Raw genomic sequence first — 14,686 nt, forward strand, 5'->3', positions numbered from 1 at the left:
TTTGTAGCCTTAGGCTTCTTTTTCTTCAGGTAGGAAGGTAGACCTTAGTTTTTGCAAACCTATTTTTGCAAGCGTGGGGGCAAAAAAATTGTACTTCTGCCCTTTTACATTCTTTTGGCTAGTCTAATAACCAAGGTAATATGAGACAGAGTAATAGGAGCGACAACCAAGTTTATTATGTATGTATTTACAGGAGTTCCCCAAAGCGATAAGACCCAAGAACAGACTGGGAAGTTACGATTTATATGTCACTCTGGAGCTAAGGAGAAAGTGTGTGTGTGTGTGTGTGTGTGTGTGTGTAACATAAATAAATAAACTATAGTTATCTACGATGATATCACCCTTCCTGGAGCTGGCCTCTAAATTCTTTAGGCAATTAGGGAGAAGGTCAGTAGTTTTCTTCCTGAGTCTTTCATTTCTTGAAGATAATCAGCTTAGAATAATTAACATTTGGGGTGGCATCTTTTGGGATTGTAAACTCTGCTTCCCCTCAGAAGATTATAACTCTTTTCTCAATGAGAGTAGATGACTGAGAGCATCATGAGTTTTTACCTAAAAGCTTTTGACAAATAACTATTTGTTGTTTAAATATTAAATGTTTTCGTTTTAGACTTGCCTATCTTATCTTCCAGAATTTCAGTTACCCCGGTGCATAGTTAGTCTCACACAATCCTTAAGAATGGGCTAAGGCTTTTTGATAAGGGCCAAAGGAATCCAAAGGTTAGGACCTGATTTCAGGCCAGGGATTTGCAAACTGTTGCCTGTCTGACTTTTTTTTTTTTAAAGGAAAGGTTTATTGAAACACAGCCATGCTTACGTATTTCTGCATGGTCTGAAATTTCTGTGGATGCTTTCCCATTACGACAGCAGATTTAAGTCGTTGCCACAGAGAGTGTATGGACAACAAAGTCTAAAAATTTACTACCTGAGCCTTTAGATACAAAGTTTGTAGATCCCGCCTTCTTTCTCTCTCTCTCTCTCTCTCTCTCTCTCTCTCTCTCTCTCTCTCTCTCAACAAAGTCTAAAAATTTACTACCTGAGCCTTTAGATACAAAGTTTGTAGATCCCGCCTTCTTTCTCTCTCTCTCTCTCTCTCTCTCTCTCTCTCTTTCTCTCTCTCTCTCTCTATATATATATGTATATATAGACACATATATGTATGTGTATGTATATGTATATATATATATATATATATATATATATATATATATATATATATATATATTACTATTGATAGCAGTTTTATTTTTGCATTCCAGAAGTATAACAATGACTGGTGGATAGGAAGGCTGGTGAAGGAAGGCTGTGAGATTGGCTTCATCCCAAGTCCACTCAGATTGGAGAACATCCGGATTCAGCAAGAACAAAAAAGAGGACGTTTTCACGGAGGGTAAGCCTCCTTCCTTTCTAGAATCATTGGGGGAGGGGGAGGTGTGGGAGCATTAGGCGATATTTTCAAGTTTGCTTCCTGGGTTCAAACTTGGTAAAGTAAAAGGTACTTTTCTGTGTATGAGGAGTTTCTGAAACGAACACAAAGGTGTATCAGATATTCATTCTCCCTGAAGCGCAGAGGCACTGGAATCCACCTGGATTGCCGCAGCCTCAGCAAACACTGCTTGCAATCTAAGCTGTCCTTCATAGGGCATGTTTCTCAGTACAGGAAGTGGGTTAACTGGCTCTCAGAGATTCTCTCTCAAGTTGGCACAGAATGCAGTGGCCCATGTGGGTCCTGGTACCAGTAGCACCTGCTCCACCCAGGGCTTTCTGTGGCACTTGCCATGTCTTGGTAATAAGGTAAAGACTCTGTCTAGCTTCAGATGGATCTGCTTCTAGGAAACTAACGAAGTAGCCACATATCTCAGGGCACAGGTATTTCAAGGTTCCAGGAATACACCCGAGCTTGAGAGAAATCAGAATCATAGGGAGCCTGCACATGTGAGCCTACACAGAAGCCTATGTGTTGTCGTTTTGTGTAAGTCCTAAAATAGAAGCAGTTCTTTCTCTTGACCCTCAACCTCCTTTTTCTGTTAGATCCTTTTCTATGTCAATAACTTCTATGTTTAGGGGCCCTGTTGCCTTTGGCATATGGGTGTTGTGGGGTCGAACCCTGATTCAAAATAAGACCACCGGAGGCTGATGATTGATTTAAAAAAGCAGGCAAGGATTTATTGAAAAACTGGCCAGGACGGCCGCGGGAGCACCACATGCAGGTGGGCCCCACTGATGCAGGTGTAGGCAATCCCTTTTAAAGCTTCAAACCACAGGAATTTCCCTTTGTTCTAAATTCTAAAGGCTGGGAACATTGGAATATGGCCCTATCTTGCCCATAATACAAAAGCAGAACTCAGAGGTTAATCTCTAAAGGTTATCTATAGTTTCTACCCCTGAAGCTACTGAGTCAGTGGGAGTCAATCTCCTGTAACTACCCTATTGTTTAAGCAAGTAAGCGAAGGTCAAAGTCAGAATAGTGGGGTTAAAATTCAAACAGCAGTTTTTACCAAAGTATGGTTGCTACCATATTTCAATGGGAACCTCTTAAACAGTGATAGAAATAAAAGTACAGTCAACCCCACTTTTACTTATCCATCTTCTTGAATATTCAACATGCCTATTATATTATTAATTCCTCTTGTTCCTCCTATTTTAAATTTTTTCTCTCTCTGGATACTTTTTAAACACATCCATAATACATATCTGCCTCAGGACCTTTTCACTTGCTGCTTCCTCTTTACTGCAACCCTTTCCTTCATATTTTCACCAGATCATTCCATTGTCTGCTTCAGATCCTTCAATATCATTCAATATGAGTGGCCCCTTTCCTGCGACCATATTTAAAATTGTACCCATCTGCCATCTCTATCCTGACTCAGTTTTCTCTGTTGCTTTTATTAATATGAGAAATACAATATATTTTCCTATTCATCTGTTTAATACTGATATCTCCCACATATAGAGTCTGTCTTTATATGTGAAGGGATTTTGCATTTCTTTCCCCACTGATGCACCCCTAATTTTTAGAACAGTGGATACTTTGAATGAAATAATAAATATATTATTATCATTTCCAAAGTTGTTAGTTTATTTATTATTTTTATTACTTACTAGTGGCCCGGTGCACAAAATTCATGCACGGGGGGTGGGGTGTCCCTCAGCCCAGCCTGCACCCTCTCCAGTCTCAGACCCTTAAGGGGATATCTGACTGTCGGTTTAGGTGGGATTGGGCCTAAACCGGCAGTCGGACATCCCTATCACAATACGGGACTGCTGGCTCCTAACCACTTGCCTGTGTGCCTGCCTGATTGCCCCTAACTGCTTCTTCCTGCCAGCCTGATCATCCCCTAACTGCTCCACTGCCAGCCTGATCACTCCTAAGGTTTTTATTAGCATAGATTCTTTTCCATAATATCATTCTAGATTTAAGTATTTTTGAACTGAAAGCTTACTTTTCAGAAGGTGCAAGAGTCAAGCCAAGAGATACAGACATGATCTTATTTTCTTTGTACTGACCCTGGGAGGTGTAGCTCCTCCTTAGGAGATAAGGAAACTCAGAGATGTGATATGATGTGCCTGGACGAGAAATCAGATCATTCTGACCCTGGGGACTGTACTCTGAAGCACGGAAAAGGAGGGACAGTGGAAAACTGGGGAGGTGGGCTCCTCGGGTCCCAGGGGCTACATGGAAGCTTCCAGAGCCTCATGAGGAGAACAGTGCTGATGATCCTGGGGCACAAAACTGTCAGTGCTTAATTCTGATCCCCACAAAATCTCTTCTAAGAAGAAACGTTTCTTCCAGCTCTTACTGCTTGCTTTGAGCTGTGTTTGACAAAGGAGTGGTGCCCTGGTGAGTGGTACCAAGCTGCTCACAAAAACTTTCTTCTGCCTCATATCTGCATTAGATAGCTAGAAGAGATACTTTTACAAAATATTTCCAGGTCCCAGTTAGTTCCCCATTTTCTCTGAGAAATGAGGTTAAAGAAAACATTTGGACAGATTCTTGAAGTTTGTCTCTATACAGGATGTGGTGTATTTTGAATTATCTAGGAGAATTGAGGCCAAAGAAAGCTTTGTGCTGTCAAGCTCTATTTTCAAAGGACCTGGGGAAGGACTATTACGTTCCTTTTCTATATTTTAGGAAGTCCAGTGGAAATTCTTCTTCAAGTCTTGGAGAAATGGTATCAGGGACATTTCGAGCAACACCCACAGCAGCAGGTGAGGTTTTGCCTAAACTCTTTAATAGAATGCATTCTTTGCTTCATATTTGCATATACATGCAAGTATTCTTACTGATTTGCAAACAATTTAAAAGGCTTAATTTTAAGATATTTTTTTCTACTTAGTATTTTATTGCTCACTTGTCTTCTATAGTGATGTGATTTGATTTAAATGTTAGTTGTAGTACTAAAAATTTTGATATTTGTATACCTTTGAAAAATCTTATTTACCTAACATTGTGTAAACCTATCTGAAGCTAGTTCATTATTCCACTCATGAACCTAACAGACTTTAAGATGGTGAGGATCAATTTAAAAGAAAAAAAAAAAAAAGGTTGTAGACTCTCAAGAAAACACTGTTTCAGCTTCCATGGGCAACTTGAGGATATGTGGGTTCAGCCCAGGCTGTGGAGATTGGGAGGGCTGGGCCCAGATGACCTCAGTTCTTATTGGACAGCAGACAGCTGAGGCCTGAAATGAATGGTGATGAAGGGAGAGGGGTGGCCCGATCAGGAGTTGTGCATTTGGATATTGTGGGGGTATTCAAACAGGAAGTTTCCTCCCGCCACACTTCCTGATCCTCTGCACTCATTTCATTCTGGCCCAGAATTGATGCTGCATTAGGACCTCCATTGTACCAATTCAGGATGATAAGTCCAAGGTCCTCCTGGCCCATAACTGCAGGGAGTGGCATTGGTTCCGGAACAGTTCTGAGTGTGTAGGTGAACCAAATAGGTCTCTGGGTTGCCCCCACATGGACTGAACCTGCTTGGGTGGCCACAAAACCAACTTAATCAGATATTGAGTATATTTTGCCTTATCCCACTTGTTGGACATTTAGGGCATTGCAGCTTTTCACTATTACAAACAAAAAAATAATAGGAATAACTGGTTATAAACTTATTTGAGAAAGCAAAAGTAGATAAAAAGACAGACAAGCATTGATCAGATGTTCAAACCTCAGAGGGAAGGCAGGAGAGGGCGGGACTAAAGGGGAGAGATCAACCAAAGGACTTGTATGCATGCATATAAGCATAACCAATGGATACAAAAACAGGGGGTGGGGGTGGTGGGCGTGAGTGGGAGATAGGGGAACCATGGGAGGATAAGGACACATTTGTAATACCTTAATCAATAAAGGAAGAAAAAATAAAAAAATAAAAATAAATGTTAAGAAAAAAGAGAAAGAAAAATGTATTCCTAGTAGGAAAAATGTATCAATATCCTGGAATGTGAGCCAAAAGACTTAAGAATACAAAAGGATTGCAAAATCCAAAAAGAATGAGTGATTGAGGTGATGATTATTTTGACCCGAATTGTTATTCTAAGTTTTTCTCCATCGCATTTTATTTGCCCAAGTTGATCCCAGCTGCACTGTCCGCTGCGCTCAGCAGGAAGCAGCCTGTGGCCCGTGCTGGCCCAGAGCTTGCAGTGCTGCTGTGCAGCCACCCTCCCCACCCAACGTGAGATGAGGATGTGAGGCCACTCACACAGGGAGGAGGTTGTCTGTCTTTTCACGTCTTCCATATCGGCCCATCCTGAAGGCAGGAATAGAACCGTGCTCTGCAGAGAGCGTGACAGACAGTGAAGTGATGAGAATTGCAGGGACAAATGGGCACATTACTCCATCTTTGAAATTCAGTCGTGTACTATCATGTGCAGATGTTACATGTTTTGATATGGCTCTCATTGTTGTCTTTTAGCCAAACAGAAGCAAAAAGTGGTAAGTGAGTATTTCCTTTTTAAATCTACTGTTGAGGTTTCTCTCCACATATGCCTGCAATGCTCCATGTCAGTGGTCCGAATGGCTGTAAAATAAGGGATGAGCCTCGTTGGTGGGGGCCCGCAGTGATCATTTTTTGTTCGACCTGAGAATTATGAGTGCTGTGGCGGACGAGGAGGTGCACTCATCCTCACCTTGTCACGCGTGTCAAATCATCTCTTTCAGACGGAGCACATTCCTCCCTACGACGTGGTGCCGTCCATGCGCCCGGTGGTGTTAGTGGGGCCGTCACTGAAGGGTTATGAGGTACAGACACCAGCCTGTTCTGCTTCTTTCAGTTCTAGATCAAGAATCTAGGAGACAGTGACTTCGAGCTGGCTCCTCCAGGGCCTGCTTACAGATGGGAACCCACAGAAGCCACCTCTCAGCCTAAGATGGGGAAAGGGCAGTGTGGGGCTTGGGGCGCCCCTCGCCCTTTCTCCCCGCTCCCCCGGGCACACATCTCATCTATGATGTTTTCCATTGTTTAGAAATGAATATCTCCCTCAAACCATTGATAATGGCAAGCTCTGTTAAAAGATTTACTCTGCAACATATTCAAAGAAAAGGACTTGTCTGTCTCAACCATTACCATTACTGTTAGAAATAACAGACTGTGAACTGCAGAAGGGGACATATAGGCACTTTGCCAGCCAAACCTAAGCCCTCAGAGCACCAAATCTCACCCTGCTGGTGTTCAAATATTTCTCTGCCTGTTTATTTTAAAGGGAAAAACTCCGTTAAAAATAAATATTAGTGAGCTTCTCAATACCAGGTTGGAAGGAAAGAGTAAAGATGTAGATGTGCTACATTGCAGATGTTGCCATTTGGACCTTGTTCTAGCACAGGTGACAGGTGGAGCATTGAAATCAGAAGGCGGGCAACTTCCAGGGCAGCATTCCCACTGAGCTAGGGCAATGCCTGGCCCCTACCTAGTAGGCACTCAGTGCACATTTGTTGAATGAATTCATCAATTTCTTAGAGGCAGAGCTAAGCATCCCATCTCCTTCCCAGCTCTTTTTCTCCTTTCCACTTCCTCTCCCTGGCCCTTCCCTCTCCCCGCTCCCTCTGAGGGGAAATGTCAGAGGAAGAGCAGCAGAGTGAGCTACAGAAATCCAGCTCTGAGCACAGAGAATGTTTAGCAACATGCACAGACTAGCAGGACTGCTTGAGCCCGGGGATGGTCTGAGGGCTTCCAGCTGCTCCTCACTGGAGGCAAATACCACTCAGGTGTGGCTAGGACAGGCAGCACCTGCATGCAAAGAGCTGAGGTGGTCTCCTGGGGGTAGTTCTAAGCCCTCGTAAGGGAGGAGGGCTGGGGTCTAGTGAGTATTGCTGGCTATTCTTCCACATCCTGAAGGAGAACCAAGAGGGGAATTAGTAACTGTGGGTGGTTCAGAATGAAAAATGCCTTTAACAATAACCCACCCCTTAGAGAGGACTGGCTATAATAATAGCATATTTGCTCAATCACAGTGCCCTTCCCTTTCACTTCTCTTACTTTTGACTTCTCTTTCCCTCTGCGTGTGCTTGCCTCATTCTGTTTTTCTCACCTCTGCGAAGGTAACAGACATGATGCAGAAAGCCCTCTTTGATTTCCTGAAGCACAGGTTTGATGGGAGGTGAGACTTATAGATATTTTTGTATTTTTTTTCCTTTAATCAAACATGTATGATGGATTGATCTGTGGGTCTGTTTTCAGCAATTGAAGATCTGTAGCTAAAAGTCAGTAGTCAGGGAAGAATATAATGAAAGAGCTCTGAAAATCTGAAGAAATGAAGGATAGCATTGAATCCCCAAGAGAAAAGGGACTTGGAGAAGGAAAATAATCCATTCATTTTATTTAAATGTATGTGTCTGTCATTGTTTTCTCACCTGTTGGTGGATTCAGACCAAACTTGTTTTATTGAAATTAATTTAAAATATAGAATAATTATGATCAATATAGTGGCTCGCTGGTCAAGCTGGGTAATATCATTTGGGAATTATACGTAATTATGTGTGTATGTCACATAAAGACATGAACATAAAGTACTCAACTTGCTCAAAAAAGGAGTGTGAGAAATGTTTTCATCATAAACCTCTCAAAGGGACTATTTCTGGAGAATAGTACTTCTTCAGATGCTTAGCTCAGGGTTTGTTTTACTAGAAATTACCTTTTTATTTTATTGGTCTACTAAAGACTCACTGCATGGAGTTGTGCACTGGGCTGGGGAACCCCTCAGCCCAGCCTGTGCCCTCTCAAAATCCAGGACCCCTTGGTGGATGTCCGCCTGCCAGCTTGGGCCTAAGCTGGCAGGCGGACATCCCTCTTGCAATCTGGGGCTCTAGCAGTCCAGGACACCTTGCTCCTTACTGCCATCTGTGAGCCCAGCTTATGGTTGAACAGCACTCCCCCCTATGGGAACGCACTGACCACAAAGGGGCAGCTCCTGTGTTGAGTGCCTGCCCCCTGGTGGTCAGTGCGCATCATAGCGTGCAGTTGTCCCACCATTGGGTTGATTTGCATATTAGGGTTTTATTATATAGGATGCTATATGTATCCTGGCTCAGTCTTTAGCCATCAGGTAATTTTATCATTTAAGTTTCTGTATTTTGCAGAGAAATTGTAAAAAGTTCACATTGACTTGACACTAAGTGATAAGCTCTTTCACATACAGAATGAAATCCATGTAAACATAACTGCCTGTAAATACCCGAAGATTTATTAAAATGAAGAATACATAAATAGTGTGGACTAAAAAGTATGGTTAAATGCAGCCAACTTACCAAATATTTGAATAAATATGGTATTTTAGGAAAAAAGAAAACATGATAATGCTCTAAGTACAAATTGTATATATTTCTCAAAGGAAAGCTTCTGGATAATTGTATTAAAATAGTCATTCATTTCTGAGGCTATATACAAAAAATAAAAATAAACTGAGATTTTAGTTCCAATAATTGAGATTTTAGTTTAAGAAATCAGAATGCTTCAGTGCAATTATGTGAATTGCTAACTACCTTAGTGTAGGCCAGGGTGCCTTAATGAATAGATCCTAAAATGTATAATGATTCAAACACAAGCTTGTTGTTGCTGGTTTGACAGTTTTAGGCAGATGTCCCTCAGCTGGAAGATATGGGGAAGGGTTGGATCAGGCAGAAAGTTTGTCCCACCCACCATTGGGGGCCCTCAGCCTGAGGGTGGTCTCTCCAATCATCTGGTGGGAAAAGAAACATTCTGTCCTGGAAGTTTGATTCTTGCTTTTCTTTGGTTAAACTTAGTCACATGGCCACATTTAATTGCAAAGGAAGCTGGGAAATATATAGTTTAGCTATGTGCCCAGGAGGAAGAGGATATAAATATTATTGAACAAATAGTAGTGTTTGCCACATTCATCTAGTAGGTGGATCGAAAAAGCTATAAGCTAACCGTAGACTTACCCTATTCCCCTCTCTTTTTAAAAAAGATAGGAAAAGAATAAAGTAGTTAATTATTAAGAAAACAAGTGAAGAGCACTGAATACAAGAATATTGGAGTTGGAGGAAATGTATTTTAATATATTTTAATTTATATTTTATTCTAATCTGTTTTCTCTATCAACCACTAACCTGCTTCTGTTTGAAGACTGTTAGCTAATGGGAATTCATTTCTTAAGAAAGCATTGTAAAGCAACAGCTGAGTTCTGGCTTTAACTTAACAGTATTAGTCTTGGTCTTGCCCTCGGATGATCTGGGCCATAACCTTTCCCCTGATAAAGTCCTCTGTGGAGTAGAGGCAGCTAACATGCATGGCTCAGCCTGCAGTGTTCTTGGTTGCACATGCAGACATCCTTCTGCTATGCTTGAAGTCACGTGGTTTTAAACTGTGGCACCTTTAGCTGAGGAAGATCTGAGCAGTGACTCGTCTTGTGGCCCCATAACAGTCCTTGAGCTGAACAAATTCCACCTCATAACACAACCAAAGTTTGTGGTAGGTTGCTTTTGTCCCCACATCACATCCTTATAAACAACAATGTCAAAGAATTGAAATGTAGGACCTAAGAGGGGGAAAGAAAGGAATTATTCTAATTTAGCAAAGAGAAAATGAGTGACTTAATTATTGCTTTTAAGGGTGAAGATGTGAGGTTCTACCTCAGTCCTCAGGCCCAGAAAGAGGAAATGCATTTAATTATACATGCAGAGATCTGTTTTGAACCAGGTAGAGTTGTCTGTATTAAGCACTTAACAATACACACTCTGTTGAAGATGGTGTTAGAAATAGAATTAAAATGTCAAAGCCAGGTATTCTGTGGGGTCTGATAACACAGAGGAGGAGCGGAAGATCTGAAGGCAAATCCAACAGCAGCAACAGCAACAGCTGGAGAAAGTGAGTCAGCCTTGAGAGAGCTCATGTAGGGCAGAGTTGACATTAAAGGTGGGAGCAGGTGAGTAGACTTGCTTTCAAAAGATAAGAGGCCAGCGCTTGCAGAGAAACCTGTACTGGATCGATTGGTTGAGTGTACTGGAGACTGATAAGGGAGAAGAGGTTTGCTTATCTGGCTCTGACTTGTCTCCCTGACATTTTGAGCTATGACAATCTGCAGCATTATGTTTCACCAATTAATACAAGGAGAGAAAACAACAAATCATCTTTAAATGAAACCATCCATGAGAACAATTACACAGGAGGCGTTCGCATAGCCACGCAACGTAAACAATATGTTCTACTGGAACCCTGCTCTGTTTCACTGGCTGTGAGTGCAGTGGGTTAGACAGCCTAGTCAGGAGCAAGTCCTGTTTTTCACAGAGCAAAAACGAGGCTTCCTTCTTCAAAACTGTTTTTCAGATCTCAGTTAGAAAATAATCCAACAAATTGAATTAAAGTGCAATAGCTTGATTATTACAGAATCATATGCTCGCCTTTTTGGATACCTTAGAAATTATTTGAGTCTGTTTAGAGCTACTTATTATACAGGGTAGTTTTTTTTTTCCTATAACTATTATTGTAGGGTCTATAATAGTTATTTTTCATGTAAGAAAATATAATAGTTACTTTTTCATGTAAGAAAAATGAAAAGCACAGATGAAACAGTTTCTGAGGGGTTCCTGTATGCATGATGTAGTGGCAGTTGCTGTGCGCAGATCATAAGCTAAGGGAGCTTCACAAGCTGCTACAATACAATGGTACCAGCCTGGCGAGGATACACAGGTGCACCGTGGCAAGGAGCTTTGCTGTCTTCTTTTCTTATCTCAGACATGCACTGACATTGTCCCTGGTGATGCGGTTTGTTAGCTGGTTGAATCTACCATGCCTAGGCTGAACAGCAAGCAGTCAAATTGATTGCAATTTGTTGGCCTATGCCAGTGGTAGGCAAACTCATTAGTCAACAGAGCCAAATATCAACAGTACAACAACTGAAATTTCTTTTGAGAGCCATATTTTTATAACTTCTTCTAATGCCACTTCTTCAAAATAGACTCGCCCAGGTGTGGTATTTTGTGGAAGAGCCACACTCACGGGGCCAAGAGCTGCATGTGGCTCTTGAGCCACAGTTTGCCCACCACAGCCCTATGCTAATCATGTCAAACCCCAATGAAGTTGTTTAAGCTTTTTGCCACCTGGATCAGACCAGCTCTGTGGCGGTTATTGGAGACTTTGTAACCATCGTGATCATGGCCAAAATCCTACATGAACGTCATGTAATTTAGACAGATAGGATCTGAAACGAAAGGATGTTATTAGCTAAGGAACACTTAAAAGAAAGAACAACAACAAAAAAAGGATTTGAGAAAGAATTAAAGAAAAGAGGCTGAGAATACAACCACAGGAGACTCCGGAGAGAGTATTTATTTGTGAAAGGAAATGGGAACGACTGGCGCTGTCACAGAGCAGCCAAGCCATGGAAGGACTGGAATTGCAGTCAACAGATGGAAAAGAACGGCACCGTGCCTTCTGTTTCACAATCAACATTATTCCCTTACCGTGTCCTCCTGCCGCTCTCCATTCAAATGCAGACTCATCGGAGGACAAACACTGGAGATAATGAACACTCTAATGCAAACACGAATACTTAAATCCGCAGGTTTTGATTACAGGTCTGCCCTGATTCTCTCACCCTCAAGGTATTATATATAGAAACATCACAGACTCCAGGGATGGAGGAGTTCATGGTTGACTGCTAACTTTTGAGGATAGGATATAAAGAAACAGTCTTTTTCAAGCCTTCAAATAGCCAATAATTGCCCTGTATACTTATATATGTTCCTGTCAACACAGTACATGATGAATAATTATTTAAGAAAAGACTTTTTACTTATTACCTTGTTTTCTCCCAATGACAGTCCCATGAGATAGTATGACAAACCTCGATCACTATTACATTGATTTTAATACTAACGCTCAAAATCTGACATGACTCATTCACAGTCTTGTTCTATTAGTCTTTTATCTACGGACCAGCAAGAGAAAGATCCGGAAAGAATACTCAGGTCTATGTATGCCTTCCATCCCTGTTGGAGCACTTTTCTCTATGCATACTAGGACTAAAATAAGTTAATACACAGACAGGCCTGCATATTAGTTATAGGGAGGATAAAGTATAGAAGGATCTTACAGCTGTTCCATTACCAACATGGAAATACTAGTTATTCTTAAATGAGTGTGTTGTAACTGAAAGTAATGTCTTTCCATAGAAAAATCACAGAAAACTAACACTCATAGGTCACGATGGATGGCCGCAATTGTGATGAATTCCAGAACAGAACTAAGAAACACTTGAGGAGTTGCTTAGCAAAATTTGGAGAATTATTTGCTAGTTTTCAGTAACATTTGCTACTATATCTAGTCTACTGAGAAAATGAGGTTCTATTAGTCTTTTATCTACTAACGAGTAACTACTGACACTATATCACAGGAAAATTTCCCAGGGAACTTTTTAGAGAAGTATATCAAACAAGTTGTGTGGAAGTGCTGGAAGATGCCAGGGGATAAGAGTATAGCAATAAAAAGTGTTGAAAGGATATCAAGTAAAAACAAAAAGTATATAAACTAGAATGTAAAAACAAAACACAGAAGTTTGAATTTGGTATCTGATCTTGATAATAGTAAGCGCCTTTGCCTAGAAATAAGAAACTCTTGCTTTGCCTTTCTAAACGCTTCCTGAGGCTGTGGCTTTCGTCTTCTGAGGTCTAAGTTGTATTAAAAGTTAGTTGGTATTTTATTAACAAATAAAACAAGAAAAAGAACCATTTATTGTCTACACCTTTTCCTGTTTGGGGACTATATGAAGGAATTTTTTTTTTCTGTGTGTGTGGGGGGGGGGGGTGTAAAACTTTGGATGTGTTTGAAAATGGCTTTGTAAAAAATGTTTACAACCCAGCAAAAACCAAAAGTGTGCATCTGTTGATAATCCCTTCAATTTTTAAGAACCAAGGGTCACTATTTGGCTTGAATGGAACTAGAAAATTTAATTTTCACCTAAGCAGAATAGACTGTTTGGGCTCTCCAAAAGTAATTATTTCTAGAAAGTTGAATTCTGTCCCTAAGCCAACTCACTTGTCTCCAGTCATCTATTTGAATTGCTCTGGAACTTCACAGTATGTTTCTAACCAGCAACTTCGTTCTAAAAACAACAGGCAAAACAAAAAACAGAGGCAGGAACTATAAACAAGCAATGTAAATAAAAGAAGCTGTGACCAGGAGGACTTTCTAGGAGATTTCATGCCTCAGGTTGCAGCAGCCAATGAGGAATGGAGGCTCAGATGTGGGGTCCACCTGACTTCAAGGAGTAAATCCTGACCATCTGTCAGCAGCTGGCCGAGTCTAACTGAGCATTGCCCCTGTTGATGTGGCTCATGTTTGGAGAATGGGTTTCTGGGGAAGAAAACTGTAAGAGATTGGTGGCTGATTAGGTGGCTGAGTACTGGCCTGGAGCTTGGGGGCCGTGTTTTATACCTTCCTAGCCTCTAACCTCAGGGCGCTTCCTCTCTGAGTCTCAGTTTTTCTTCTTGGCAAAATGAAGAAATAGTACTTGACCAGTGTTTCCCAATGTCTTGCAGCAGCTGAACAGCTTTTTACAATAAAATGATAGAGAAAGCAGCAATGTAGAAAACGGAAGTGCAGAGGCCTTGGTTTGCCTGTCACTGGCTGGGGAAGCTGAGCCCCGCCCACTCCGCCTCCCTGGACATGTCCCACAAAATGCCTGGTTTCTGCAGATGCCTACAGGAATTTCTTAGAGCCTGAAAAGTCTAAAAATTAAAAACATTTAAATCTTCCTGACTATCTACACTGTAGATTCTACAGCCTATAAATACAATGACACAAGCAAGGCGTACTTTGCTTTAAAATGGCACCAGAATTCTTGCACAGTCTGTTACTTTAAAGATGAGATTTCCAACCATTTGGCAAGTGGAATGTTTTTACTTCTCCCCAAGGTGTCAGGTCCCTGAAGTCAGGTGCAGAGACTCCTGAGAGTGCTGATAGTGTTGTCCCAAGACAGGTGTGAAATGACATAGGCTTCAATAATGATCAGTAACACACCTCTTTCCTGCTCCACCTCCCAAAGGAGTGTGAAAATGAAGGAGATCAGATGCACAAGGAGGAGGTACTGCTCTCCTTGTCTCCTTTCTGGAACCCTTTGGCAGGTTGTGAAGATAAGAATGGAGGAAGGCCCATGGTAGCAGTAACTAGCCTGGAGAGGCATTCTTTGCATTCTACAGGTAGATAATAGCCTGAAGTCGCTCACTCCCAGTT

The 14,686-nt window shown here is 41.4% G+C and overlaps 1 protein-coding gene across 5 annotated transcripts in view; it reads left to right on the forward strand.

Moving 5' to 3' along the window:
- Positions 1–14,686, forward strand: part of CACNB4 (calcium voltage-gated channel auxiliary subunit beta 4) — a 210,927-nt gene that overhangs the window by 165,515 nt on the left and 30,726 nt on the right. For 4 of the 5 annotated variants that reach the window (XM_036421924.2, XM_036421925.2, XM_036421927.2 and 1 more), the window contains 5 exons: positions 1,260–1,390; positions 4,133–4,209; positions 5,915–5,934; positions 6,160–6,240; positions 7,537–7,595. In XM_036421924.2, the coding sequence (XP_036277817.1) occupies positions 1,260–1,390; positions 4,133–4,209; positions 5,915–5,934; positions 6,160–6,240; positions 7,537–7,595 (368 nt within the window). Of the gene's footprint in view, positions 1–1,259; positions 1,391–4,132; positions 4,210–5,914; positions 5,935–6,159; positions 6,241–7,536; positions 7,596–14,686 lie in introns of those variants that run through there. The other variant, XM_036421928.2, reaches the window with a different exon arrangement.

The sequence above is a fragment of the Pipistrellus kuhlii genome, unplaced genomic scaffold (assembly GCF_014108245.1).
Source record: "Pipistrellus kuhlii isolate mPipKuh1 unplaced genomic scaffold, mPipKuh1.p scaffold_m20_p_7, whole genome shotgun sequence".
NCBI classification, from domain to species: Eukaryota; Metazoa; Chordata; class Mammalia; order Chiroptera; family Vespertilionidae; genus Pipistrellus; species Pipistrellus kuhlii.